Source organism: Podarcis filfolensis (assembly GCF_964270895.1).
Source record: "Podarcis filfolensis genome assembly, chromosome: 13".
Taxonomy (NCBI): Eukaryota; Metazoa; Chordata; class Lepidosauria; order Squamata; family Lacertidae; genus Podarcis; species Podarcis filfolensis.
This window is the reverse complement of record NC_139615.1, coordinates 12,217,397-12,245,065: the sequence shown is the minus strand read 5'-3', so window position 1 is coordinate 12,245,065 and position 27,669 is coordinate 12,217,397. Positions and strand designations below refer to the sequence as shown.

The following is a 27,669-nucleotide window of genomic DNA, read 5'->3' as shown; positions in this document are numbered from 1 at the left end:
GCAATAGCAACCACAGTGCTGCGCAGACACGCTGGCAGAACCAATCTCTGGTTCCTCTGGCACGTTTGCACTGCACCAACCTCCCCAACCTTCTGCCCTCCTTTACTTCCCAGTAAGCAGCAGTGAGCAGTGGCATCCCACCCCGTTGCCTGCTACGGCTGTAATCTCAGCATTGCCTCTGTAGAAATCAATAGGGAAGATGGGGACAAGACTAGAATTAGTCTGCTCTGTCCTGTCAATGGGTTTGGTTCCACCTCCTGTGGGTCTCCTTGCCTTCTGCCCTACCAGCCCCAGATATGAATGTTACGTGCCAAGGTTGCATTCAACTCGGCTGTAAGATGAGAGCAAAAGGTTGCACTGTGTTGCCAGCCTCTGAACAAGAGTGATTCTATCCAGGGCTGTCCAGCCTGAAACTGGAGCATTGTAGCATTATTCAGAGACGGGGAATGGGGTTAGATTTGGGACTGGCTGCCAGCCCTGAACCTGTCATATAGCCAGGAGGTTCAGGACAGCAAGAAAGGGCAGATGTATCATGTTTTCTTCCCTTTGCTTCCTGAAGCCTGCCTGTGTAGTTCAAATAGGGGGATTTTTAAAAGCTCATGTCTCCTCCCTTCTCAACCTTAATGCTCACCTCCAGGATGCTATCAGCTGAAGAAGGCAAATCCCTATCTATCCCTGTTGTTTTTAAACCAAAGTGACCATCTCAAAATTTTATAGGCTTGGAAACCACTGAGTGCAGGCCTGTCTCAGGCTGGGGTTGCTCTTCTGTTTTATTACACCCCCCTATTTATTTTTATTTTTAAACCAAATGTATATGTTTCCACAGGTATGCAGAAACAAGCACTGCCTTCCTTTTCAATTCCAAAACAGATCGGCACAGGATAACATGAGTTCGATATTAGGCAGGCTGGTAGTCTCTTAAGGTGGAGCTTTCAGAGCCAGGCTTGCAGCCAAGCAAGTTGGATTCAATATCTCTTTTAATTTGCTAAGAAATTTGAACAAATGCAGGGAGGGGGTCTCTGTCAAGTCCCACGGGAAGCATATCTAGGCAGATCGTGACTTGGTCAAGGTATTTCGGCGCAGTCTTTTTCCCTGTTACCCGTAATATTTTGAGTAATGGCAGGGCTCTGAAATCTCAGCACAGGTGGCAGCTGCCAAAATGGGGACTTTAAGAGACTTTCCCAGGGTTTGCTAGTCAGCCTCCATTGAAAGAAAGGAGCTCTGCTACTGGTTGCGAAGGCGCTTGCTCCTCCGTGTACCTGAGCCATTGTTCTTTCTCTTGTGACTGTGCTGGGTGGTTGTGTTGGCTTCCGGACTCCTGTTTGGTGGGGTGGTGGAATTCTGGGGCACCTGCGCCCTCGTGGAATGCCTTGTCTTAGCACCTTGCTTCCCAGCATCCGTGGGTGAGGAGGACAGGGTATCCCCTTGTTCCCTTGCGAGAGGCACAAGGGCACTGTGAGGGGAGAGGCTGAGCTTGGAGGCAAGCAAGGAGGAGAAGCTAGATAGCTCCTCATCCTCCTCTTCATCGTCTTCTTTAGCGCCATATTTAAGGATGTCTTCCACGCTTCCTCCGGGGAGTTCTGGAAGCAGGCCTTTTGCCACGGCGACTCTCTCAAGCAAATCTCCCCCTTCCCCCTTACTCGGGTTCTGTGCGTTACTCTCTGAACTGATGAGCCCCCTGTGGGCTTTAGAAGGGAGCAGATCGCTAGACTCAGCTCTCTGACTGGGCTCATCATTTCCATGGCTGCCTCCACTGCTTCCTCCACCTTGTAGTGGAAACGCTGCTCCCCCTTTTCCAGAACTGGCAGCCACAGGAGAGTGAGCTCCAGCTGGACTGCAGCTGCCTCCATCAGCTTCCACTGTGGCAACGTAGCTTGAAGGGTTTGGCGTGTGCTCTGGGTTCTGCTTGTCATCTGGAAGGTTTTCCACCCAAGGTGTGACTTTGCACTGATCTGTGAGTGGCCACTGAGACTTCTGGAATATCTCAGGGCACTTCTGGATACCTGGAGATTGAGGCTCCAGTACCGAGAGGGCGAAATATGGCACATGCTCAGAATCTGTGCCTGTGGGCTGCTCTTCAAGCAACCCTATCCGACTAGAATTGGATAAAGTCAACTTCTGTCTGTTTCCCTGGCTGAGTTCAACATGTGACTTTTTAGTTCCTTCATCTGTTTCCAACACGGGTGAGTCAATGGACTGTTGGCCATCTTGTCTGGTGGAAATTGGTTGTTTGTCTAATGATATATTATCTGCAGGCAACTGTACACTTTTGACTGATGCCGTTGTCATTTGCTTCCAGTTAGCCTCTGGCTTCTTCTGAGATTTGACTTGTGTTTCTTGGCCATTGAGATGATTCCCATGTCCAGAAGGGCTCAATGCTAGACTGTCTTGCGCTGCTGAGCTTTTCCCACATGGCTCGATGCCTCCAAACTGAGTTACAGTTACATTAGGCGTAGGTTTTGCCCCTCTATAAATGCCTTGGGACTGGAGTTGATCTTTGGCTACTTCTCCTTGACAGCCATTTAGCTTTTCACATTCAACCTGCAGGAGTTCCTGTTTTATCTGGTTGTCTGGGTGAGATGTCATCTCATTACCTTGACAGTCAAGTTCTCTTCTACTGGAGATTTCCTTCCGCCCCCTATTACTTTGAACTAGGAGTTGATCTCTGGCCTTTTCTGCAGAGTCAACATTTTGTCCCCCATGCCCATTCAAAGTCATCCTAAGAGTCCTTTCTGCTGCTATGCGATCTCCTAATAACATTTTGTTTAGGCCTTGACGATCATGGTCGGTCCCTTTTGGATCATCTTCCTGTATTTTCCAGACAGCATGAGCCTTCTTTAGACATTTGACCTCCCCTCGTTGGATACCATCTTGTTTTCCACATTTATTGTGGGGTGGTTCTAGATTATTCCAAACCAGCTCCATCCCATTATGGAACTGTCCTTTGACAGCAAGGCTGCCTTGCCCTGTAGCATGCTGCTTGACCTTTCCTTCTTGGCCGCCATCTTGTTTTGAATGTTCCAAGGCATGGGGCCTTGCAATACCTTGCTTGGCTTTGTTGACCCCTTCAGATGTTAAGTTTCCAGTAATGCTGGCATTTCCTGTTAGACCAGGAGTAGCTTCCAGTGTGGCCCACTGGCTATGAGAAGAGCTTCCATGACTTTGAACCTGGCCTCGTCCCTGTGAGTTCTGGGTTTCCTCTTCATCTGTGCTCTTCAGGGAGAGTAGCAGGTTTGCTTCCTGAGAGTCCTGGATGCCACATTTGTGAGAAGAACTCTCTGCTTTTGGCGGAAAGCCTTGTTGCTGCGAATGATGTGCCAGTGGGGAACTGGTGGCTGGCACAGGCAATTCTGGCTGGTTGCTTCTAATGACTTTGCTAGTCAAAGGCCTCTTCAGGGCATGGCACGATGCATCTTCTCCTTTTCCATTACCACTGACCTCGTCCTCTTCCTCAGACTGCGAGGGGGTGGAGTCAGAATGGGATGTAGGGTAGACAGAGGGCTCCCTTTCTTCTTCCGACAGCGCCAGGAGTCTCTTCTCTGTCAGCTGTAGACAGAAAGGAAAAAGGAACAATTCAGAGTAGCTATGGGGAAAGTCTTGCCAGTACTGCCTCTCAGCCCAGCCCCGTAGTGGGATAATTCTGTGCCTCCACAGCCATGTGCAGGTTCAGACCCTCCAAGTGTCCCTATTTTCCAGGGACAGTCCCAGATTTACAGAAGCCATCCTGGTTTCTGATTTGACCCCAGAATGTCCCACTTTTCCTTACGATGTCCCTATTTTCATTGAAGGCCATTAGAAGACATATTCCCTTTATAGGGAAGTTTTTTAATGTTTAATTATGTTTTAAATACGTTGAAAGCCACCCAAAGTGGCTGGGCCAGTCAGATGAGCACAGTACCATCATCATCATCATCATGAGATAGGATGTGCCTATTTTGGAGGGAATGAGTTCTGGTCTGCCAATGTCACTTTATGGGCACTGATGTGGCAAAAATAGGATTCCATGCATGATGGGAAATATGCTATGTCCCCATTCAGTGTTATGGTCAGTTTCCAGTTGTATGGGTAGTAACCAACACAAAATGGTTGGGACAGTCTTGACAGTGGTGAAGGGGAGGAGATAGTCCTCCAATTTGCACCATGGCCGTTATGACCAAACAGCGGCTTTCAAATGGAAACAGAAAATGAGGCCTCTTTGTCTTTTCCATGTTTCACATACCTCTCTGCACAAGACTTCCAAACCACAGGCTGCTGTGGCTAGAAGACACAGTGGCAAAGCTGACATAACCACGGCTGCCATGGTCTGAACTGGCCACTGTGTCCCGATTCCCACCCCATTCGAATTCCATGTGTTACCTGATTTGGTGTTAAGTTTAGCTCCTCTGCCAATTCCTCCATCAGATCTAGAGGATCCTGGCTTTTCTCTGGAGACAGCAAGTCAGCCATAAACTGTGGATGAATGACAGCTTCAACCTGTCAGAGAGAGTTACAGAAAGGTAGCCGTGTTGGTCTGCCATAGTCAAAACAAAAAAATTTTTTTGTTCTGTCAGAGAGAGGAAGGGGAAGCGTCATGGCTTGTAGTATTGAGCCCAGCTGAAAAGGAGCAAAAGTCTACATGCCCAATCCTTACCCGAGAGATAATGTAATAACTCGTTTGTTTAAAAATACTGTTAAAGATCTGGGTTAAGGGAGAGATCCCCCTAAAACCTAGGAATGAATAACGCTAGGATTTTGATTCATTGGGAAATGGATTAAAACATAAACTGCAGGGCTGTGCCAGACAGGGAATTCCTGGGCTGGCTTATGCAAGCCAACCTTGTGAGATGAGATATGGCTAAAGGACCATTAACTTCTTCCCCCCAGGTGTGAACAGAGGGATTGGGGAGGCTGCCAGGATAACTCTGGGGGGAGAGCAAAGGGTTTTATGGGAAGAAGAAGGGGAGAAAGGGGCTGAGATAGATCTTGGAGAGAGGTTTCCTGAAGGTTCCCTGCACTGCTGCCTATGGAAATGTCTATGCAGTAAGATCTGGGCTCCCTCCACACAGACTGGAGGTGTAAAGAGGTGAATAAATCATATTTCTTTAGGCACAACAGCATCCACTGTGTCTTCTATTCTCCAAAGGGACACAGACCCTGTATGTGTGCCCGGGACCCCATGGGCTCTTGCCATCACTCAGCAGAGAGAGGGGTAAGATGCAGGCTTTGGGGAAGTGAGGCTTTGTCAGCAGAGGAGATTCCAACCTGCCATGGATTGGTAAGACCAAAATGGTGGGTAGAGGCCACTGAATTCTAAGAGGGGAAGGGTTAGTGGAGCTAAGGTCAGGTTCAGGTGGTGGAGACATGAAGCAGGGAAAGGAAGTGGCTTGATGAATGGATAAGGAAGACAAACTCAGCATATGGGATGCTGTGGTCCAAGGCACGGGTGTGGATTTAGACTAGCCTTCCCCAACCTGGTGCCCTCCAGATGTGTAGGACTCTAACGTTCATCAGCCTCCGACAGCATGGCCAATGGTTGGAGATGATAGGAGCTGCAGTCCAAGAATCTCTAGAGGGCAGCAGGCTAGAGAAGGACTACAAATATCTGTTTATGATAGAGATTAGTAATAAAGGGAGGAGTAAAATACAAAGCTGCATTGGATAATTGCTTAGCAACACTCAGTGGTGCATTATAGCTGGGCTTGTGCTGTTATAGCTGTAAGACACAAAAGTCAAAGTTGGTGCTAGATGCTAACCATGTGTTTGTTGTGTGTTTGGCTGCCACTTTTTTAACATCTAGCAGGATCATCATCATCATTTTTTAATTTGTATACCATCTTTCTATCTTACAATACTCAAGGCGGTTTACCCTGATGATGATATTATGGCCCCCTCCAGACATCCTTTCTTATGGTGCATTCATGATAATGTGTGCCCATGATGGTATCAAGGCACTTATGATTCCACTATCAATGTTGTTTGTACCTACAAAGGTTTCTGGGTGGACATACTCCTTTATCAGTGCATGGCCCTCCTGAAATCCTGTAACTTTTTCATTCTACAAATATTCCGGTTTGTTTGTTGTCCTTCTTTCGTTCCGCTACAGTGCAAGTGGTGCCCCTCTAGACAGCAATAATGCAGTAACACTGGGGAAAGATTGCAGAACAACTAATAAATCAGATGATGTGTGGGTGGTCCTGTATCAATCTGCCATTAATGCACTATTATTGCATTAGTGACTTGTTGCAAAGTATACATGCAAAAAAACCAACAACCTGGAGAGGGACTGAGAGAAGGGCTGCAAGATTTACATTTGCTCCATTCCCACGAAGCAAACGCCACTACTGTTTACCTTACAAACAAATTCTTCATCATCACATAACTGATCGATATACTGCAGCAGGGCAGGATCTGGGAAGGCCCCCTCTTCCTGCTCTTGGGGGTTGCTGCACACCCCTTGTTCTTTCTTCTCGTCCTCTTCCTCCTCCCAACTCGTGTCCAGGCCTTCCATGATCTCAGCATACTGGTGCACCGCCTCGGCTGGGATCTCCCTGGGCGCTCCTGGGGTGGAAGTGCTGGGCGGACGCCGCTGGCGACGCCGAGGCTGGCGGCTCTTGGAAGCTGACTTCTTGGGGATGTAGACTTTGGGGGAAGCAGGGAGATCATGGAGTCAATCCTACATGAGGACACTGGGCTAGGTGAACTCGAATGCACAAATACAAATACAAGATGCACAGGCACAAATACAAGATGGGTGACACCTGGCTTGAGAGCAGTACATGTGAAAAGGATCTAGGAGTCTTGGTTGACCACAAACTTGACATGAGCCAACAGTGTGACGCGGCAGCTAAAAAAGCCAATGCAATTCTGGGCTGCATCAATAGGAGTATAGCATCTAGATCAAGGGAAGTAATAGTGCCACTGTATTCTGCTCTGGTCAGACCTCACCTGGAGTGCTGTGTCCAGTTCTGGGCACCACAGTTCAAGAAGGACACTGACAAACTGGAACGTGTCCAGAGGAGGGCAACCAAAATGGTCAAAGGCCTGGAAACGATGCCTTATGAGGAACGGCTAAGGGAGCTGGGCATGTTTAGCCTGGAGAAGAGAAGGTTAAGGGGTGATATGATAGCCATGTTCAAATATATAAAAGGATGTCACATAGAGGAGGGAGAAAGGTTGTTTTCTGCTGCTCCAGAGAAGCGGACACGGAGCAATGGTTCCAAACTACAAGAAAGAAGATTCCACCTAAACATTAGGAAGAACTTCCTGACAGTAAGAGCTGTTCGACAGTGGAATTTGCTGCCAAGGAGTGTGGTGGAGTCTCCTTCTTTGGAGGTCTTTAAGCAGAGGCTTGACAACCATATGTCAGGAGTGCTCTGATGGTGTTTCCTGCTTGGCAGGGGGTTGGACTCGATGGCCCTTGTGGTCTCTTCCAACTCTATGATTCTATGATTCTATGAATGGCGTGTGCAACTCATTGCTGATCAATCACAGTAGTTCAAAAGGAGTGTAGCCATTTCCTGATGGGTCCAAGTTTAGTCCACTTTTGGGAGGAGATGGGCTGCCATCAGGCCCTGCTTTCCCCACCCACCCTTTTTTGCCTTTGGGTTGGCAACTGGGAGAACAGCTAGCACTCTGCCAAGAGGGCCTGCAGCAGCTGATCTCTGCCTAGGCCTGGAATGGGGAGAGGAGATTGTACCCCCAGCATATCCTTACAGGCCTAAAATGGTTGATGACCCCTGCTCTCAGTATCTTGTTGCTAAGAGGAAGTGCTCAAAAATATGTTGGCAATGCCAGACGGTGTCTCAGAAGGCAAGGCTCATGGGGAGAGGAGCATAAGCAAGAATTTAAGTGGGCTCAGGGCTGCTGCATAGCTCCATCCCATAACTAGGGGAACCGGAATCAATTGCACAGCAAACAGAGTTAAATGTATTTAAATCGGCATATATATATATGCAAATAAAACGTATTGAAATCTGTATAAAGTCAGGTTTTCTTGTAACAGAATATGGCTCAAGAGTTGCGATTTTAAAATAGGCAACACACAGTCTCCTAGGGATAGGGAAGAATTAGCACATGGAGAGGGTGTGTAAAATGAACCAGGAAGTCAATTCCATGTGGGGTTTTATGATCAAAGGCGTACTGGATACCTGGGGTGAAAACTTGCCAGACAGGGAAGCAATATAGAGTGGCTGGGGAAACTGAGCCAGATGGGCGGGCTATAAATAATTAAATTTATTATTATTATTGGGAGGAAAGAAAAGGAGCTCATTAGCCATTTGCATACTAGTTCCCCATCAGGTCCTCTTCCTATTGGCCTTGGATGCTGATCCATTAGGTCAAAACAGGGCACTGCCCCACCAACCTCTGTCTGCCTTCAGCCAGCCCTCACCTGCCTGCCTTCTGACTTACAATCAATCTAGCGGGTGGCTCCAGCTGCCATCTTCCTTCTCCTTAGCCCCAGAGTTGCCCCTTGTAGAATTCAGCAGGGAGGAGGAAGTGGGGAGGAAGACACTAGAATTGGTTGGCTCTGCCGTCTTTGATTCTGCCTCCACCTACCATTGAATTCTCTGCTTTCTGCCCTACTAGTTCCTAGGAGCCACCCCTGTTGGTCTAGATGGGTAATGGTTTTGTTCAAAGTGCAGAGGATTGTGGGAGGAAGACACTACCTTGCTGCTGCCCAGACTCAGGGGCAGGGGACGGAGGTGGCTTGTTGGGTTTGGGAGCTGGGGCCTGGAACTGAGAGCAACTGGCCAAGAGCTTCATCTTCTGGATCTGTTGTTCCTCTTCTGCTTCGAACTCCATGAACCTGAGAAAGGGAAGGGCAGAGGAGGGAGGGCGAAGTCAAAATAAAGGCACCTTCTTCACCCGCTAGCCACCCGTAAGCCCATATGTGGGTGGGGAACTCTTACTTTTCTGCCATTTCATAGAAGATCATGCGCTCAAAGTTGCTGCTGTGCTCCCATTCTTGCACTGCACGGGGAACCCCATCCTCCAGGGTCATGTCGGGACGCAGGCGTGCCAGTGAGCGGAGGACGGGGCTGCAGGGGCAGGACAATGATGTCACATCAGTGAGAGCAAAGCTTCTAAAATGTGAACAGCAACCTCTATGCCTCTATGGTCACACCCACACCAAAAATCTAAAGCACATTTAACACACATGGCTGTGGCATAACCGTCCTCATATAACCAGCATGCTTAAGTTTAATTTTGAAGGGGTTAAAACCATAAAGTAAGATGTGCTGTCAAGCTTAGATAGGTCACGCCCCCTCACCTTGGGGAAGGGTTATCTAGTTCAGATCGCATGGCTCAAGCAAGCCATCTTTGTGCTTCTATGCAAATAAATTAGAATCATTCACCACTTTGGAAACTAAGTTTGACAGCCTGTGTTTTCTTACTGCTGTGTGGGAAAGCACATGAATCTGACCTTTGAATAAGTAAACTGTTTTAAACTTACCATACACATGGTCTCTTTCTATGATACAGGGAGATGTTGGAAGCAACTTAGAAGGGGATATTTTAAAGCAACCTATATTTCCACACTTTTGTGGTTTTAAATTTCTCCAAACCTGGATCTAGGCATCCAGGGAATTCTTCTTTTTATTTACCATATCTTTTGCTTCCCAACAAGCAATGGCTTTCTCCAAAGAATCCTGGTAACTGTAGCTTAACCCTCACAGTACTACAATTCCCCACACCCTTAACAAACTACAGTTCCCTAGTGCTTTAAATGTGCTTTCACATTTGGGTGTAGTTCATAGCCGTTCACCACCACAACCACCCACAACTTTGACCATCATGACATTTATGGAGCCTTCTCTAACCCAAATTTAGGTCCTTAACCTTACTTGACAGTATAGGCAGTATAGCCTAGTGGTTAAAAGGAGAAGAGGAGGAGACCTTCAAATAGGTGCCAAGGAGTGTTGTTGTTGTTACACTGGTACATGGGTTTGAATACTTTGGAAAGCACCCTTTCTGCCGTGAAGGAACTTTGAGCAGTTGTAGCAACCTCTGATTGCAATTCGTCAATACTTTTCAGCTTATGAAATGAGCAGAATTAAGTGCTAAAGCTAGCTCACCCCACCCCCTGGTTTTAATTGTACCACTTCAGGTTGCAGGTCCTGGATTGCATGTCTACTCTAATTGAAATGTATTTTTCACAGGGGAATGTGCATGCATATTCAAGTGTAGTGTGGTCAGGTGGGGGGTTCCTTCTTGATTCTGCTGATAAACAGGAAAAACTAGCCCTTAGGATGATGGCTGTGTGAGTTGATACCACACTTCAACAATTTCCCCAGGGTATAAAATGGGAATTGCCATGAGGTCCTGTGTTGGAAAATTTAGGATTAGAGTTCAGATTTCAACCAGGGCTTAAGGGTTCATAAAGAGAAATATTCAGAACTCCTAAATCCTTATTTTGTGTGCAGAGTTCTGCCACCAAACTCATTTTGGTCATGACTCAAGGCCTTCCATCTAACTTCAACCATTCTGTGTGTCAATTGGATTCAGTGCCTTTAGAAAACAGTGGGATCCCACATCTCAGTACCAATGCTTTTGCTGTCTCAATCAATAGTAACCCAAGGCTGACCAACCCCCCTGGCAATCCTCACAGTTTGTTATCTGCTTACGATCCCCACTCTAGGTCACCCTTGTCTCCCAAACCAAATGATCCTTGCCACCAAGACCCTCACATGAAAAAACAGGCGAGAGCTTCGGCATCAGGTGTGGCAGGGAAATGGCGCCTAGCCAAGGCCTTGTAGCGTTGCCAGCGCCGATAATTCTCATAAACCCCCTTGGAGGTACAGGCAAAGGAGGCATCACTGGGAGGGGGCGCTCGGGCAGATGGCATGGCCTCCGGCACTCTCTGTTTCCTACCACCTGGCTCCTCGCCAGCTTTCGCCAGCAACACTGTGCGGATGCCGGGGCCTGCTGGCCCATCCCGACGCTGGGTGGCCCAGCCCAGTGGCATCCCTGTCAGAAAGAAAGTCTGGGTCCGGGGTATTTCCTCGGCGCCCCCCATCATGGGGCCTTCTCTTTTTAACTTGATGATCAGCTTGCTCCCTGGGGCATCGGCTGAAGTCACAAGCAGAGCCGTCCCAGGGAAGGCGGGCAAGAGCAGCGAGGGGGCGCTGGGTGGGCAGGAAGGTGGGGCAGGGCCCGGGGTGTGGGCCTGAGAGGCCATGGCCCTATGGAGAAGGAATATGGAGCAAAGAGAGCTGTTCAAAAGAACTGGGGCCCTGTCTCTGTTTGCTCCGTGAAGTCCTGTTGTGAGATCGTTGACGGAAACGTATCGGATACAGGTCCTTCTGGGAAGTTCACAATGATGCCATTTGGTTTCCAAGAAGATCCATCATTGTTGACTCAACTCTAGGTGCGAAGGTTGAAGGATAACAATTCCAGAACCTAGACACCTTGGGGGTTCCAATAAGGGGGAGGAAGTTAAAGTTCTAACCTGCAGGCCTGATCTCTATTCTGCATGCTACGTCTGATTTCATCTTCATACTGTTTTCTGAGTATCCGCATGTGCAAGGGCTGTTAATGGATTCCACAAGGAGCAGGTGTTCCACTCAATCTTAGCATTACCTCCAACGTGGGCTGTCAACCTTTCTATTGGCTCCCGCTCCTGGGTCTTTAACAACAGCAGGATCTGCAGAGATAACAAAACAGGTGACAATCTCCATGCTGCAAAACACTTCTCTTGATGATGTCTCCAACCCACACTATTATTATAAATAAAAATGTTGTTGTTGTTGTAAAGATTGGGCATGATTTTTCTTGATTACCAATCGCTCATCCTACCTCTGTCTATAGACATTTGAAAATGAAAAAGTGACAGGGGGAATCTGACCAGCATCGGTCCACACCAAAGATACACACCTCTCCCAACCCACATCCCCAGAAATGATGCAAGAGGTGCTACCTGCCCAAATCCAGCCCAAATTAAAACAGCAATACAGTAGTTGTTTGTGAGGTGCCTGTTGACTTGTTTTGTGTCTGCTCTGACATCGGGCAGCAGATGCAAGCACAGGGTTATGCCACTTGAGGGCAACAAGCAACAAATCTTGACCAGTTTGAAACTGTTTAACTGCCATGGCTTCCCCTGTGGAACTTTGGGAAATAAAAGTTTTGGGAAGGTACTGAGAATCTGAGAATCATAGAACTGGGGAGTTGGAAGAGACCAGAAGAATTCTCTCTCGGGTGTGATTATTTGACAGAAGTTTCACCTGGGCAGTGTGTGTGTGTGTGTGTGTGTGTGTGTGTGTGTGTGTGTGTTTTCTGCTTTTTTTCTGCAAACCAGGAATTGTATCCAACCAAGTTCTTTCCAGAGCAAACCCTTTGAATTGACCCATAGAGTGGGTGTCACAACTGAAAAGGCTGTCTTCCTGGTTGCCCCAGTAAAAATCTCTGCAGTTTACGGCACAACCAGGAGGCCCTCCCCTAATGAGCTTCGTGATTGGGTAGGCTAATATGGACAAACAGCCTGGTCCAACATTTGGGAGGATTTTATTAATTCGATGCTAAAACCTTAAACCTGCCCAGCAGCATATTATTTTTGGCCAGTGAGGCTTTAAGACTGGAGTGAAGTCGGTGTTATAGGATGCCCTGTTCTTCAACCTAGCTGCTGCATCCTGCACTTCTGAATTAGCCTTCAGGGCAGCCTTACACAGAGCATGTTACCACAGTCCAGCCTTGACATTACCAACACATGAGTCACAATGACAAGGCTATCCTTGTCTAGGCTATCCTTATCTAGGTCTGGAGGCCCTCCTAGACACTGTGACCTCTTGTGCCTCCAGCAATAAAGATGGATGAAAGAGTACTCCCAGAATACACCTTCTCCTTTTGAAAGAGTGCAACCTTATCCAGTTCTGGAAGACCTTTCCCATTCCCAGACATGTGAACTACCTGCCCATAGGACTTCCATTTTGCTAGGATTCAGTTTCAGGTTATTTACCCTGACTGCATCCAGGCAATGATGCAAGAATTGCACGGCCACACCTGGCACAGCCACACCTGACTAAGATGTAAAAGAGAAGCTCAGGCAGGTATCACCAGCAAACAGATGCCACCATGCTCGAAATCCCCAAATGAGAACTTGATAGGCCTTCTTAAATTATCGCCTCCTGTTTTATCTCCCCTCTTAATTCTTTGGTTTAACTATTCTATATGGCTTGGCTCTGAGATTTATTAGAACACCATTGACATACAGCCATCCCCACAACTAGGCCTATCTCTTGTCCTCTCCTCTGCATGTAAAACTTTGTTTGGCCATCCATGGGCTCCTGCTTGTACTGCATGCTTAACATCTGGTTTGAATCAAAGAAATGTAGAATTGAAAGTGACCACGAGGGTCATCTAGTCCAACCCCCTGCAAAGCAGGAATCTTTTACCCAACATGGGGATCGAACCCACGGCCCTGAGATCCCAGCACTTCAGAAACTCCTCCTTTGCCCTCTCCTGCTGGAATCCTGTGCCTGCTTCTTGACCACTTAGAATCAGGCTACTCAGCTTGCCTTTGGGCCCTTCGAGGTGCTTGTTTGTCATGACAGAGAAATGCAGTGGAAAGGTTGGGAACAGCAGTTGCTTGAAGCAACGTGATCTAACCTCCTTGCAAACCGATCAGGATGAATGCTCCCAAGGCGCTCCTTGTCTCAGTAGGCCACACCTGTCCTCGCTTAACACCCTCTTTGTGATTTCACCTGGCAGGTATGTGTCCTTGAACTCTGACGATACCTGGAGGGAGGATAGATCAGGGTACAAAAATAATTCTACTTTAAATATGCAAGCCTTACATTTATTATTCTGCACACTTTTGACTCGTGCCCTGACCACTGATGGCATATGGCCCCTGGAAGGCTGCCCACAAGGTAATGTGGCCCTGAGCCTGAAGAAGTCCATGCAGAGCTTGTCTGAGGCCCTGGGCAGGAGTCCCCAGTCAGCTGGGAGGCACCGAGCTCTTTTGGCATGACAGTGTTAAGTCCGGCAGGCCTTTGGCAGGGCCCTCTGGGTACCTGCCCCACCCCTACCCCCCAAGCACGTGTACCCACCTGCCCACCCCCTTCTGCAGAGGTACAGGTCAACACATTATTTGTAGAGGTGCTTTTAGTAGAGAAAGATGCAAACTTTCAATAGGGAACTCTGGGTATGTTTAGCCTGGAAAAGAGGAGACTGAGTGGAGAAAGGATAGCTATCTTCAAATATCTAAAGGGCTGGCACTTGGAAGATGGAGCAAGCTTGTTTTCTCCTGCTCTGGAGGGTAGGACTGGAACCAATGGATTCAAATGACAAGGAAGGAACCCCAAACTCAACCTTAGGAGAAAACTTTATGACAGTATGAGCTGTTTCACAGTGCAGCGGTCTCCCTCGGGAGGATGTGGGCTCTCTTTCCTTGGAGGTTTTTAAACAGAGGTTAGATGGCCATCTGCCATGGATGCTTCCACTGAGATTCCTGCATTGCTGGGGGTTGGACTAGATGACACCGGGAGTCCCTTCCAACTGTACAGTATAATTCTAGATTTGAGTCTAGTGTGTGTGGCTAGAGCAGATAGACTACAATTCCCACAATGCATTTAACCAACAATGACTCCTGGAGCGGAGTACTGTACTGTATGAGAATCGGGAATTCTGAAGCCGAAAGACTACAACTCCCAGAATGCCCGGTTTCTTTACGAGCTCCTTCATTGGCAGATTAAGGCATCCTGCTGGAGAGGAAGTGGGTGGGGCTAATGCGCACGTGGGTTGTATGGACGCGCGTGTATATCGGGAGGAGGAAGCTCTTTTAATCCGTCTGCAGGTATAGTGCTAACGCTTTCATAACCCGCAGCAATGTTTCTGCAGTACTACCTCGATGAGCAAGGAAACAGGGTCTACACTCTCAAGGTAAGGATTTTACTTTAATGGCGTTTTGTCTCTCCGCCCCCTCCAAATTCTTAGTCCCTTTCTTCTTCCTGATGCCCCCCAAATCCAGATGCTATGCATATCAATTCTTGTTATGCTCCATCTAATACTAATACACTAATAATTTGATTATTTATACCCCACCTATATGGCTGGGTTGCCCTAGCCACCCATATCTGGCTGCAATTAATCTTCTTTCCCTATTGTTTCTTTAAAGATCGTCATTAGTTTAAATGTGGAATTATCTGTGCAAAATCCGCATGCTACTTTGATACCCAGATCATAATTTAACATTGTGGTAATTGCATGGCTTTCGTTTGTGTATTCCGCCCCCCCCCCCTTTAAGTTAATTAAATACTTGTTTTTGGTCTTGTGAATGGATTGGGGAGGAGTGTAGGAGGAAAAAGATTGTACAGTACAGGTCTAAGTGGTCTGTTGAAATCTTAAGAGACATGGGGGAGTTATCGCGATCATGAAAAATTGTATTTTTATTAACTTGTTTGTTTCTTAGAATATAAGCACGTGGGTAGGGAATGCCTTGTTTTGATTTCATGAAAGGCACTCTAGGAGTGTTGCAAGGCTCAGATTGGGAAGAGGAGAAGCCTGTATGTCCTTTTCAGTACCTTGGAAGAAAGGTTGGACATGAAGAAAATAAAAGTGATTTTAAGATGGAATGTGTAGCTTTTAGGGCTGGTTTGGTTTTTCTGGGATTGTAGTTGCTCACATATAGACTGCCAATATTAACATACACATTTAAGCCAAGATTGGTGGGATATTTTTGTTGTTCTTAATGTCAGCTGACAGTGTTTACACACATACATATACAGTGGTACCTCGAGTTAAGTACTTAATTCATTCCGGAGGTCTGTACTTAACCTGAAACTGTTCTTAACCTGAAGCACCACTTTAGCTAATGGGGCCTCCTGCTGCTGCCGCACCGCTGGAGCCCGATTTCTGTTCTTATCCTGAAGCAAAGTTCTTAACCTGAAGCATTATTTCTGGGTTAGCGGAGTGTGTAACCTGAAGCGCATGTAACCCGAGGTACCACTGTACACACACACATACACACACACACATATATATATATATATATATATATATATATATATACACATACATATATATATACATATACATATATATATATATATATATATATATATATATATATATATACATACATACATACATATATATACATATATATATAAATATTTAAAACCAATATTTTGTATGCTCACAAATTGCTGTGCCTTCTCTTCCCTGCTTTGCAGAAGGTGGATCCCACTGGCCAGCCAACGTGTTCAGCCCATCCTGCCCGCTTTTCTCCAGATGACAAATATTCCCGACACAGGATCACCATCAAGAAACGCTTTGGAGTCTTGATGACCCAGCAGCCTCGGCTCGTTGTGTAAACTGCTTGCCAGCCGTTCTGGTAGGGACCTCTGCAGCCCATGGAGATGAGACAAGCTTCCAGCTCCAAAGCAGCCCCGAAGATGTCGGCACAGAAAACAAAAGCACCAGATCTGCATTTCTTCATTCCACTTTATCACTAGGACTTCTAGAGAGCCACTAATGATGTGCGAGGAAACTCCTGCAATCTTCAAATGAGCTTGAATTCCTTCAGTTGCACTTGCTTGCCCCCTTGATTCTGGAAATAAAGCAAATGAAATATTTCATTTTCTTCCTTTAACATAAGAATGCTGGTGGTGTTGTCTGAGTAGGAAACCTGGAATGATTTCGTTCTAGCAAAGCATCTGATATGGGGAGGGGTCATTTTGTGTAGTGGATCACAAAGCAGAGGGGGCTTCTAATCTGAAAAGTGAAGAAGCAATTGTATATCTCAAAAGTGGGAAAACTAGTGCTCTAAGTGTCCCAAGAGGAGTGCTCATGTTCAAGGTCTCTCCTAGGAAGGCATTCCACTCCTCTTTCTGTTCCCTCTTCCACTTTTCCAATCTCCTTTTTGTTTAAAACAAAATGTGCTTCTGCAAACATCTGGGTTCTCTGAACCATGCCAATAGCTCTGTCTTGTTTCTCATTAACATTGCTTTGATTACAGTCCTGGCAGCACTCGCTAGCTGAGTTTGCTTGGAGAAGGAGCAAACTGATACTGCCTCACAAACAATTCAAATCCATCACAGATGTTCAGTATGCGATATTAGAGCAGGGGTGCCCAAACTTTTTTCAAAGAGGGCCAGATTTGATGAACTGAACATGTGTGGGCCGACCAAAGTTGTTGAGCTCTTTTTTTAGGATTGAAGTTGTTGTTTTTTTACAATTTTACTACCCCACAGTTTTCGAGCTTTCTAGGATTGGAGTTACTGGGCTTTTTTAAAGGATTTTTCCCCAGGACATATACTGCCTCAGGGGCCGGATTAAATCAGATTAGGCCCCCAAAACAAACTTTGGACATGCCTGTATTAGGGCAATATTTGCCAACCTGGCACCTTCCAGATGTTTTTGGCCTACAGCTCCAATGTGCTACCTGAGGCTGATGGGAGTTGCAGTCCAAAATACCCTCAGGGTGTTAGGTTGGTGATGGATGTACTAGATGTGTGCATGACAGACTTTTTTGCCCCAACAGATGAAGACAGAAGAAATGAAGCACGCAGCCCCAGAACAAGATGGCTGGGTTTTTGTGTGTGTGTTCTCTCACGCCTTCTGTTCCTTAGTTTTCTTTTGGTCATGCTTTTAAGCAAGTTGTAGCTCTCCACTTCCCTCTGGGAGGCAGTATGTAACCAATACTGATTAGCATTGGTTTTCTGTGGAGAAGAGCGATGGCTCAAATTTGAAAGATCAAATACAAGCTTATTTGCCTGACAAAGAAAGACAACATCAATTCCTACAGATTGACAATACTAGCCTCTTTACTGAGTGGTTTGCATGGCTGGCAACATAACTGGGCCTAATATCGCTCCACAACCTATGTCTTGTCAAGGGCCTAGGCCCAGTTTGCTGTCTGCCTGGGATTGCAAATAGGTTATGAATCACCTGGCAGGTCACTTACATAGCTGCTAGGCAACATTGGGTTACAGGCTGGCTGTAAGCTATTGTGTTTCATTTATCAGTCACAGTGGGGAATCCAGCAAGGAGATCCAGTCTCCTAGCTCCCTGTGTACCATTAGACACCTCCTAATCTGAGGATAGGAATTCTTGCTGAACAGAAAAGTCTTAGGAAAGGGAATTGCAGAAAGGGAATTGTTAGGGTCAGAGCATCTGGTCAAGGATGTCTCAGATGGCATCATTTTAATCAGGAAGTCTCAGAACTGCTTGCCTATAGTGATTGTGATGACTGGGTTAGTTCCTAAGACAGCAGGTTTCAACTTTTCCAGACCCATCTCACCTTTAATCCAATCATGCATTTTGGGACCCATTTCTTATTTTTTTACCACCTATTTCTATGGCTGCTGCTTTAACCAACCTTCAGTCTGGCAATGATACAGTAGTGGGTGTTTATTCACCAGTTGAAGTCTAATGATGTAAATTAAACAAGAATTGGCTGCTTATTAGCAACCAGGCTAAATTCATGGTGCTGTTACCCAAAGCCCAAACAGCTTCAGACCAGGGTGTCTAATATAATACTCTTAATCATTTTTTACTCTCATTGATTGCTTCAAACCCCCCCCCCCCCAATTTTATTTTCTGATTTACAGCATTCAGCAATGAATATAAATCTACACAAATAAAATTTTCTGCAACTTCCCTTCCTCTCCTGCAGATTTTTATTTTTCTGTCATTTTCTTACTGCATATCTAAATATTCTTTTTACAAATTTATCCTTTATAATTCCTTTAAATTTCTTACTACTCGTATTTATATTAATCCTGCTAATGTTTTTAATTGTTTACAATTTGTTTTCATATATTCAATAAATCCCCCCCCCCCATTCTGTTACAAAAAGTATCATCTAGATCTCTTACTCTTCCGGTAAATTTCACTATCTTTGTGTATTCCATCCATTTTAATTGCCAATCATCTTTTGGGGGGGCCAGTTCCTCTTTCCAATTTTGGGCATATATCATTGGGCAGCCGTGGTTGCATACATAAATAGATTTTTCCTGGTCTTTTGGCATCTCCAAGTATACTGAGAAGAAAAGCTGCTAGTTTTTTAACAGATTATTTTCAACATCCCCCCCCCCATTCATTATGGATCATTTCCCATAAGGCTTTTGCAATCTTACAGGACCACCACATATGAAAAAAGGTACCTTATTTCTTTTTACAATATTATACCTTATATACCCAACTGATCGCTGCACTCTGCAGGAGACAGCTTCCTGCAGATAGCATCCAGGGGTTCATTCAATATGATGTAGGAATAGGGCCTTTAGTGGAGGAACCTACTCCTTGGAATTACCTCCTGTTAAATATTAAACTGGCACCATCTTATTGTCGATACAGAGTGTCCCTTTCTCATCACCGTCCTTTCAGCCATGCTAGCTCTTTTGGTCAGGGTTTTGTCCTAAGAAAATGGAGTAGTGCCTTTTTCTCAATCCCAATGTACCTTCATTTGTAATGTGACATCATTCAGTGACCTATAGAAGCTGCCAATAGTTGAACACCAAAGGTGCTTTGGTAGGGCAAGTCCTGGCAGCTGCCAATTTGGGGTATCATGAAAGGGCAGAAAATTGTTTATTACTGCATTTTTGCAGGAAGGGAAAGGGTACTTATCGGAATTTCTGTGTCAGGTGCCAAAATAATTTCACTTGTCTTATTATGCATTTTAACATTGGGAACACCATTTGCTACGAAGCCTCAAGAAGACAACCACCCCTAGGCTTAGGCCCTGTGCTTTGGTGAGACAGTTAGCCACATGTTCCTGCTGAGATGCATTTTCTGCTCCTAGTTAGCAAACACATAAGCAGGAATTCAGAGGGGGAATATTAAGATTTCTCCCTCATTATGAATTTTATGCTCTGCCATTGTGTTACCTCACTCCATTTCCCGTCTCAAAGCCGAGATGTTTACAGCTGGTCAGAGCCCAAGAGCAGCTCTTTTAAATGCCTCTTGCTCGCTCACATCCTGCCACTGAAACCGCAGCAGAAGTAGGGGAAACCAATCAAAAAGCTGTAAATGGAAAGCCTTCTGTTGTTTGTTCTCAAAAAGCAGAAGGGCTGAATGGAGGCTGTGCATAACGAGTTAACAATTTCCAGATCAGCCCCCAGCCTCGCAGTTCTCTTGTGCTGTTCAGGCTGATTCAGCCATTTTGCTGGCAAGGGTGTGTAAATGGAAATAATTTTGTGACCTCAAGCATGCATAGCGTGAGCTTGGGATGTGCAAGAAGCAGATTGCACATGACTGACTTTGCTGCAGGGTGGGAACCATCGTAGTCAGGAATATTCCTTAGGCTCATGTGACCATGTACAAAATGCAGAAACCCTTTCCATGTTTCCCCTAACACCCAGTTAGGGTTATACTCCGAGCCAATGTGGTGTAGTAGTTCGGGGAGCATAGGACTCCACTGGGCAGGACCCAGGCTCAAATCCCCAGCCAGTCTTAATGCCCACAAAGTAAGTTTGGACCACTGTCAGCTTAACCCAGCTCACAGAGTAGTTGTGGGGATAAAATGGAGGGGAGAACTGTGCTGCTTTGTGCTCCTTGGAGAAAAGGTAGTATAAATAAGCATAATAAATAACTCAAAGTCAGTTTGTTATTTAAGAGGTTTCAGGGCTTGAGCTGCATCACTGACATAAAAGCCCTGCTCTGTTCCAGATACATTTTTTATACAAGTTGTGGTCATTCTGTGTTCAGAAGAACTTTTTACTTTGATATCTAATACCATTTCATGGAGGGGTTCCTGGTCCCCATGTGTGTGTTGGTGGAGCACATATAAGCACGCCACACCCTTCTTCCTATCAAATGGCATTCAGAGGGAAACTGCCTCTGGTAATGAAAGCAGAACATATTCCTAACTGCTAGCTAACCTTGATGGCTAAACCACTTTTAAAGCCATCCAGGTTGGTGGCCATGCTTAATTTTCTCCCCTGCCAGCTTCTCATATCCCTCCTATGAAATACTGCCCTCCCTCTTCCCACTTATACTTTCAATATCGCAAGGAAATCCTATACGGGTCAACAACTGGATATGGTTGAACTTCTGACAAGGCAATAGGACAATGCAGATAATCAGTTTTATGGGTACTGGCGCTCATATTTTACATTTTCCAGCGTGGGTAGCTGTACTAAGCAAAAACCAAACCAAGCAGCAACTGTATTTGCAGTAGCAATCTATCCTCACAGGGTTGTTTGGGATTACATGAGGTGGGAGGGAAGAACCAGGTACACCGCCTGGAGATCCTTGTGAGAGGAAAAAGAAGGTGCAATAAATATTAATTAAATGAAAACTGGAAAGTGCCTTGTGGCATCTCAACGACAGACAGCAAAAAAGAATATTTTACAGCATAAAGCTTTTGTGGTGTGCAGCCCACTTCCTCAAATTCACACAACTGCAGCAGTCCATGAAGGCTTATGGACAAATAAAACAAGTCACTTGCCTCTAAAGGTGCCACAAGCCTTATGTTTCACATGTGGACATACAGTGGTACCTCAGGTTAAGAACTTAATTCGTTCTGGAGGTCTGTTCTTAACCTGAAACAGTTCTTAACCTGAAGCACCACTTTAGCTAATGGCGCCTCCCGCTGCCGCCGCGCCGCTGTTGCACAATTTCTGTTCTCATCCTGAAGCAAAGTTCTTAACCCGAGGTACTATTTCTGGGTTAGCGGAGTCTGTAATCTGAAGCGTCTGTAACCCGAGGTACCACTGTATATATATTGTGTTGGGGTTTTTTGTGTTGTGTGTGTGTATAAAGGCGCAGTCTTGCCCTGAAGCCACACTGCACAGGGCCAGCCATACAAAAAAGTATTTATTTTTTGTCATAATTTTAATTATTTCTCTCCCCGCCTCCCTCCCGCCCCCGGTTCTTCTGAGGAGAAGATGAAAGCCCAGCAACAGCAGCCGCTGCTCGCTCCTGCGCACGCGCGGGGAATCAACTGCACGGACGAGGAGGAGGGGCACGGGGGAGGATGAGGACAAGCGAGGAGAGTTACACGCTTCGCCAACCCCACCTCCCCGCCCCCTCCCGCCCGCTGCCCGCCTCCTCCTCCGAGCCGGCATCTGAGATAGCGGCAGTGGAGCTGCGCGCGCGGGCAGGAGCTAGAGCTGCCTGCAAGCTGCCGCCGGCGCCACCGCAGCGGCGAACATAACAGCGGCGGCCGAGGCGGCAGCGCACGCGCGCGCGACGCGAGGGACCCTTCTGAACGTTCCGAGAGCAGCAGCAGCAGCAGCGGAGCGCGCGCCTGAGGTAAACAATTAACGGTCGCTTAACTGCCGCTTCTTACTTTCTCGGGGGGCTCCCATCGACCCAGGGGCTAGTGGTGGCGGTGGCGAAAGAGACAGGGCTGCGCACGCGCAGTTTAAACATCACCCCCCCTCCTCAATTTCTGCACAGTGACCGGGGCAGGTGTGGAGCGCACACCTCTTCTGCACCTCCTTTCCCTCCCCATCTTTTCCAAGAATTATTGTACCTTCTCACAGTGGCTCACACTTCAGCTTTTTTTGGGGTGGGGGGCTAATAATTTATGTGGGGCAGGCTTGCTTGCTAGGGTGAGGGAGAGCTTCCTCGCCCCGCCTACCCTTGCCCTGCACACCTGGCGCAAGCTGGAGAGGTCTTTGCATGCTGCCACTCGCACCGTTTGCCTCTCTGCCCTTGGCATTGCTCAGCCTCGCACCACCCTCTCACTTGCAGTCCTTGGGTGCCTTCTCTGATGCGCTTGCCTCTTTGGTTGGTTTGCAGAGCACCCCCCCCCCTTTGCCACCTCAGAAGACGTGCACCCCTTTGCGCTCTTGAGGGCCATGCCAAATTGACATTTCCTCTTGCCTCTGGAGTTGCAATGGGTGGCACATGCATGCTTCCAAACTTGGCTCTCCGGGAACAGTCTTGCTCTCGCTGTCTTGAACCTGCCCCCGAGCCCTTATGGGATAGCATGTGTGTGCCCAAGTGTGGGAACTTTGGGGGATTGGTGCAATACACACCACGGGGTCCCTGTGTGGAAATGACTCATCCCTGCAGTTTCAATTTTGTGTAAGACACTAGACTTACATCTATATCCACTCTGTTTCTCCAGGACCACCTAAGAAACATAACGTTCTTTTTCACGCTATTGGGGAGCTGCAAACCCTTGTACTAGGCCCCATCCAAGGGTTATCTTCTCATACCAGGACCTTTGAAAAGCCACCAGAAGCCTGTGAAGTAATAGTGCGTTATTTTTACAAGGGACAACATCATAACAGCACTTTCTGTTTGTTTTTGTTTTCAAAGTTCTTGCACTGGGACATTTCTTCTCCTTGGACTGAGATATGAAGGTTCTTTAATAATTGTTTCCAAGCTGGAATTCTAAGGGATATTAGCAATGAAGAAAACCCTCTTTCCTTGCATGTCACACTGGAAAACAAGTGGATTATTATTGAACTTTCACAAGGAACCCTCTAGCCTTTTTGTGTGCTTTGCAGATCTTTGCACTGAGATTTTCCCAGGCGGGAAGAAATTACCTCTATGCATTTTGCTGTGCCAAAAGATATTTGCCTCATAAACAAAACTTAACCGGGATCTGTGCGACAGTCTGTTACAACTCACGTTAATTCCAGGAGTTTTGCAGTGCGACCCTTTGGTAGACAAAGATTACAGTCACCGTTCCTTTAGATCCATAGGCTCCCTCTGAACAGGAAACTGCCTTACTTGCCTGATAAATGGGAATCTTCAGACTAATCACTCATGAAAATTGTTGTCTTGACAAAATCTTAGGTAGCATCTTCACTAAGTCTTCAGCTCTGCTTGTGGAAAATACATCTGATAACCATTGATATCTAGATACAAAGTTGTGTCTGACCGTTTGTGAATAAATGCGAGACATGAATCTTTCTCTTGAGAGAGCACTTGGTAACCCTGTTGGTGTATGCTCTTTTGAGTGGTCTTCTTCCTCTTCCTGCTTAGCACTCCAGACAACTCTTGATTAAAGTCACCAAGGAAGTAATTATTTCCCCCCTTCCATTCCTGCTGTCAAGATGGCTTCTGTCCGGTTCATGGTCACTCCCACTAAAATAGATGATATCCCAGGCCTCTCAGATACCAGCCCAGACCTCAGCTCCCGCTCCAGCTCCCGTGTCCGCTTCAGCTCCAGAGAAAGTGTCCCTGAAACAACCCGCAGCGAGGGTGCCAGTGACTTCTCTAGAGCAACCAGTTCACTGGCCACTGAAGCAGCTGAGCCGGCCACTGACAAGACTACCAATCCCCGCACAGATGCGGCTGAAGGTAGGTTGTCTTTGGCATATTGGGTGGGAGAGGGGACATCTGAATGGTAGAGGCAACCTTGTTAATGGAGAATTCTACCTATTACCACCTTGGGGACTTGATGGAGGTGCACAAAGCTTAAATAGAGTTTACAGCTTAGAAGTTCCAGAAAGGACTGCTCAAATCTTGGCTGTGCTGCAGATACAAAAGGCTATCTTCTGTGATTTGGGTTATGCAAGGTGGGACTGAAGGTGGAGGGGGATCTCCTGTGGGTCTGACAATTCATGCATGCATTTTGAATCAACTGTTTTCTAGCAGATGGTGTTTTCAGACACGAGTGGATTTTTTGATTCACCTCTCCAAAATACATAACCTTGATGTGGCCCCTTCTTTTATGTCAAGGCTTGGCTGTATTGCAGACAGAATACTTCACTACCAAAATTTCCTCATCCCTCTTGCTGGGAACAGCTCTTGGCTTCCTATTTTCTAAAATGGGGAACATGCAAAGTAATTCCCCCCCCCCAGGCCATAGTTTCTTTCTGAGGGTATCTGTGCTTCTGCTTTGTCCAGCTTTTCAGATTATCTGTTCTTCAGTTTTGTTGTTGTTTTTTTGTGCCAGGAATTGCTGAGCAAGACTCATGGGAAATGACTCTGGAGAATTTCAGTTCCCCTAATCTTGTTGATTTCCTTGTCTCATGCATTTTAAAACGACAGAATATGTCTGAGGTCAGACTGGTCTTTGCTCTATCACCACTGACTTAGTCACATCTTCTACTGTGGAGTTTATGAATAGCAACATTAAACTATCAACAGTCTTTGTAGATTCAGCCAGATTCTGAGCTGTAAGATTTACTAATCTTGTGATAGATATTTCAGAGACACTTTTTTTTTTAGTTTTTGAGATATGTGCACATAAAAGGGCATTGATAGGACACTCTATTCATTTACACACACCACACACACACACACACACACACACACACACACCCCTACCTTATTCTGGATTGTGTTGGTTGTGAGACAGTAGCATGATCATGGCCCCACCCCCAAAAAAACTGAAGATGAGAATGAAGAAATGCTTCACTAGATTGTGAAATAATAAAGTTGTTTGCAGTTGATGTAAATTGGGATGGGAAAGTTTTTGAAAATGATATACATACAGTAAAATGTACCATAGGTGGAGGGAGACCTGTAAATATCAATTTGCTTGCTCAGCTGTGATTAGCAAGAATGACCTCGGGGCAGTTTGGTAGGAAAGCTTCTGTAAATTTGATTCCTCTCTATTTATCCATATTTAGCTACCCAGCTAAATGTCCTGGTTTATTGCACCTATTTTCTTGATTAAGGCAGCAATCATATCAAGATCTACTGGAATGAGCAGATTTAGGATCCAGGGGATCTCTAGTTGAGTCAGGAGGTTCCCAGGATAGCTGGGCTATGCGGACATTGCTCCCCATCCTTGGCTCAGCCAAAGGTACACCGGTATATCTCCCATCCCAGCTCAGCCAGGGCCCAGCTCAGCCGAGCCAGGCCCAGTGGATCTTAAGCCAGCATAAGCCTTAAAAAAACGAGGCATTCTGGGGTAGGACTAGGGGGTAAGGGGGCACTTAGACTGGAACATAAACCTGTTCAGCTCAGTTACATGACCTGGCTACCCAGCATAAATTAAGCTGACACACAAGGGTGATGTAATCAAACACTAATTAACACATAATTTATCCTGCCTTAACTTTACACTAGCTTATTGTGTGTAGGATTACTTTCTTAGCGAGAACTATTTCCCATAGCTATCCTTCCACACCATAGTCACACTTCTTCCATAGACGTACTTGTTATTCAAAGAACAAAAACAAATTCCCATTCAAATACCCTCTGTGCTGTTTCCTTCTTTTCTACAGAAATGAATGCAGTACATGTCTTATATGCAAAAAGCCTGCACTCTACCTTGCATCTGGCTTCTATAGGCAAAAACCAAGAGAATCTGTGACTCTGCTGACGCATGGTAATAAGATCAATGGTTATAAAATTAACTCACAGGAGTCAATACTAAAGAATATTTAATATCTGGTGGCGTCTTTGGTGCTATTGCCTTGCCAGTGGCCACCTTTTATTTGTTTTACTGATTGTGCTCTTGTGCCTTTAACACAAAGTGGACAGACAGAGATATAAAACAATGAAGGGTGTTATATGGCCCCTTAAAGACAACAGATTTACTGTAACAGGACGAGATGGTTGGACAGTGTTCTTGAAGCTACCAACATGAGTTTGACCAAACTGCAGGAGGCAGTGGAAGACAGGAGTGCCTGCTGTGCTCTGGTCCATTGGGTCACGAAGAGTCGGACACGACTAAACAACAACAAAAGATTTCATGAAGTACAGTATCTTTTACAGGAATCATTGTAGATAGGTATGAGATTGGCTCTTCTTGAGCTGATGACTTCTAGGCTCAGGAGGATTCTAGTCTGTCATGTGGCTTGGAATCCCTTCAGTTCCTAATCTTATCATGTGTCTCTGAGGGGAAGGGAAATATGGGAATTAGTGTCTCAACCATGGGACTTTTACTTTGGGCTCCACAGTAGCATCCTGACTTGGTTAGTCACACCCTTGCCTATTATTAGAACTGATATTCCCCCAAGGGGAGCATCACTACTTTCAGGTTTTAGTTTCTGTTTCTTAGCAGTTAGGGCTAAATTATACATTGCTTTAGTCATGTAGTTTGCCTTAAATGCAGGATTTTTCTTTCACAAATAGCCACTGGAGATGCAAGCAGATTGGGGCCCTGATGTGGGAAGATAAATTACTTTTACCCTTTGCCCACCACTGTGGGTTAAGGCCTCTCCAGATGGTCCTAGGCCAGTGTGCTCCACATAACCCAACCAGGGGTCCATTGCTACCATAGAGATAACAACATTGTCAAAAGTAGGGTGCCCATGGCTTGAGTTTTGAAAAACAGGGTCCTCAGGTAATTAGGAACCATTATCCTAGGCTGATTGATGGCTCCACCATGCTTGTGAAAGAAAAAACTTGCACTTCAGGGCAACCCTTGTAATTAATGCAACCTGTAATTTGTTCTTTGTATATGCCTGCCAATTTCACTCCTTTTCTGCCACTATATGATACCTCATCTCTACGCATCAGTCTTTGTTTTCTAGTTTGCTTTTTTACATCTTACCTGCAAAAAAGCAATTGATCTAAAATAACCTCAGGAAACAATTGGACTCATTCCCATCAAATCTAAGGGCTGGCTTACATCATAATATCAAAATAGTATGTGGGCTTTCGCTTCACCTCTCCTTCGGTTTTAAGGCATTACTGTAAGTCTGGAAGCTTAGTTTGTGGACCTACGTGCATGTATGCAGGTTCATGTGCATGCTTTAGTAGGTCTTCCATAGCTGATGGTGTTTTAGGCTGTGACTCTAAGCTCGGCCTGCACAGCTTGTGACCCAACAAAGCTGGATGCAGCTCAGTAGGCGTATATTGTGGCCTGCCATATGCTCAGCATCTCCTTCC

General features: G+C 46.0%; 3 protein-coding genes across 19 annotated transcripts in view; 2 read left to right on the top strand and 1 right to left on the bottom strand.

Annotated features, from left to right (window-relative positions):
- Positions 1–959: 959 nt before the first annotated feature.
- On the bottom strand, positions 960–16,250 carry NUTM1 (NUT midline carcinoma family member 1). Of its 7 annotated transcripts, none has more exons than XM_083581363.1 (8): positions 16,116–16,250; positions 13,582–13,710; positions 11,429–11,623; positions 8,889–9,017; positions 8,646–8,785; positions 6,329–6,618; positions 4,357–4,473; positions 960–3,546 (listed from the first exon to the last, which is right to left on the bottom strand). In XM_083581363.1, exons 3-8 carry the CDS (start codon positions 11,497–11,499, stop codon positions 1,225–1,227), a joined length of 3,069 nt encoding a protein of 1,022 aa, XP_083437489.1. In that variant the 5' UTR covers positions 11,500–11,623; positions 13,582–13,710; positions 16,116–16,250; the 3' UTR covers positions 960–1,224. The 7 variants fall into 7 exon arrangements, with proteins under 7 accessions (XP_083437489.1, XP_083437491.1, XP_083437490.1 ...); XM_083581365.1 differs by lacking the exon at positions 16,116–16,250 and adding an exon at positions 14,287–14,551; XM_083581364.1 differs by lacking the exons at positions 13,582–13,710; positions 16,116–16,250 and adding an exon at positions 12,323–12,637.
- On the top strand, positions 14,691–16,548 carry NOP10 (NOP10 ribonucleoprotein). The gene is made up of 2 exons (XM_083581549.1): positions 14,691–14,856; positions 16,149–16,548. Exons 1-2 carry the CDS (start codon positions 14,803–14,805, stop codon positions 16,287–16,289), a joined length of 195 nt encoding a protein of 64 aa, XP_083437675.1. The 5' UTR covers positions 14,691–14,802; the 3' UTR covers positions 16,290–16,548.
- A 5,289-nt stretch (positions 16,549–21,837) lies between these two features.
- The window catches only part of SLC12A6 (solute carrier family 12 member 6), a 42,384-nt gene continuing 36,552 nt past the window's right edge, over positions 21,838–27,669 (top strand). For 3 of the 11 annotated variants that reach the window (XM_083581377.1, XM_083581376.1, XM_083581369.1), the window contains exons 1-2: positions 21,848–22,173; positions 22,997–24,180. In XM_083581377.1, coding sequence (XP_083437503.1) covers positions 23,934–24,180 — 247 coding nt within the window. In that variant the 5' untranslated portion in view covers positions 21,848–22,173; positions 22,997–23,933. Of the gene's footprint in view, positions 22,174–22,996; positions 24,181–24,783; positions 25,002–26,057; positions 26,162–27,669 lie in introns of those variants that run through there. The other 8 variants (XM_083581379.1, XM_083581380.1, XM_083581372.1 and 5 more) reach the window with 8 other exon arrangements.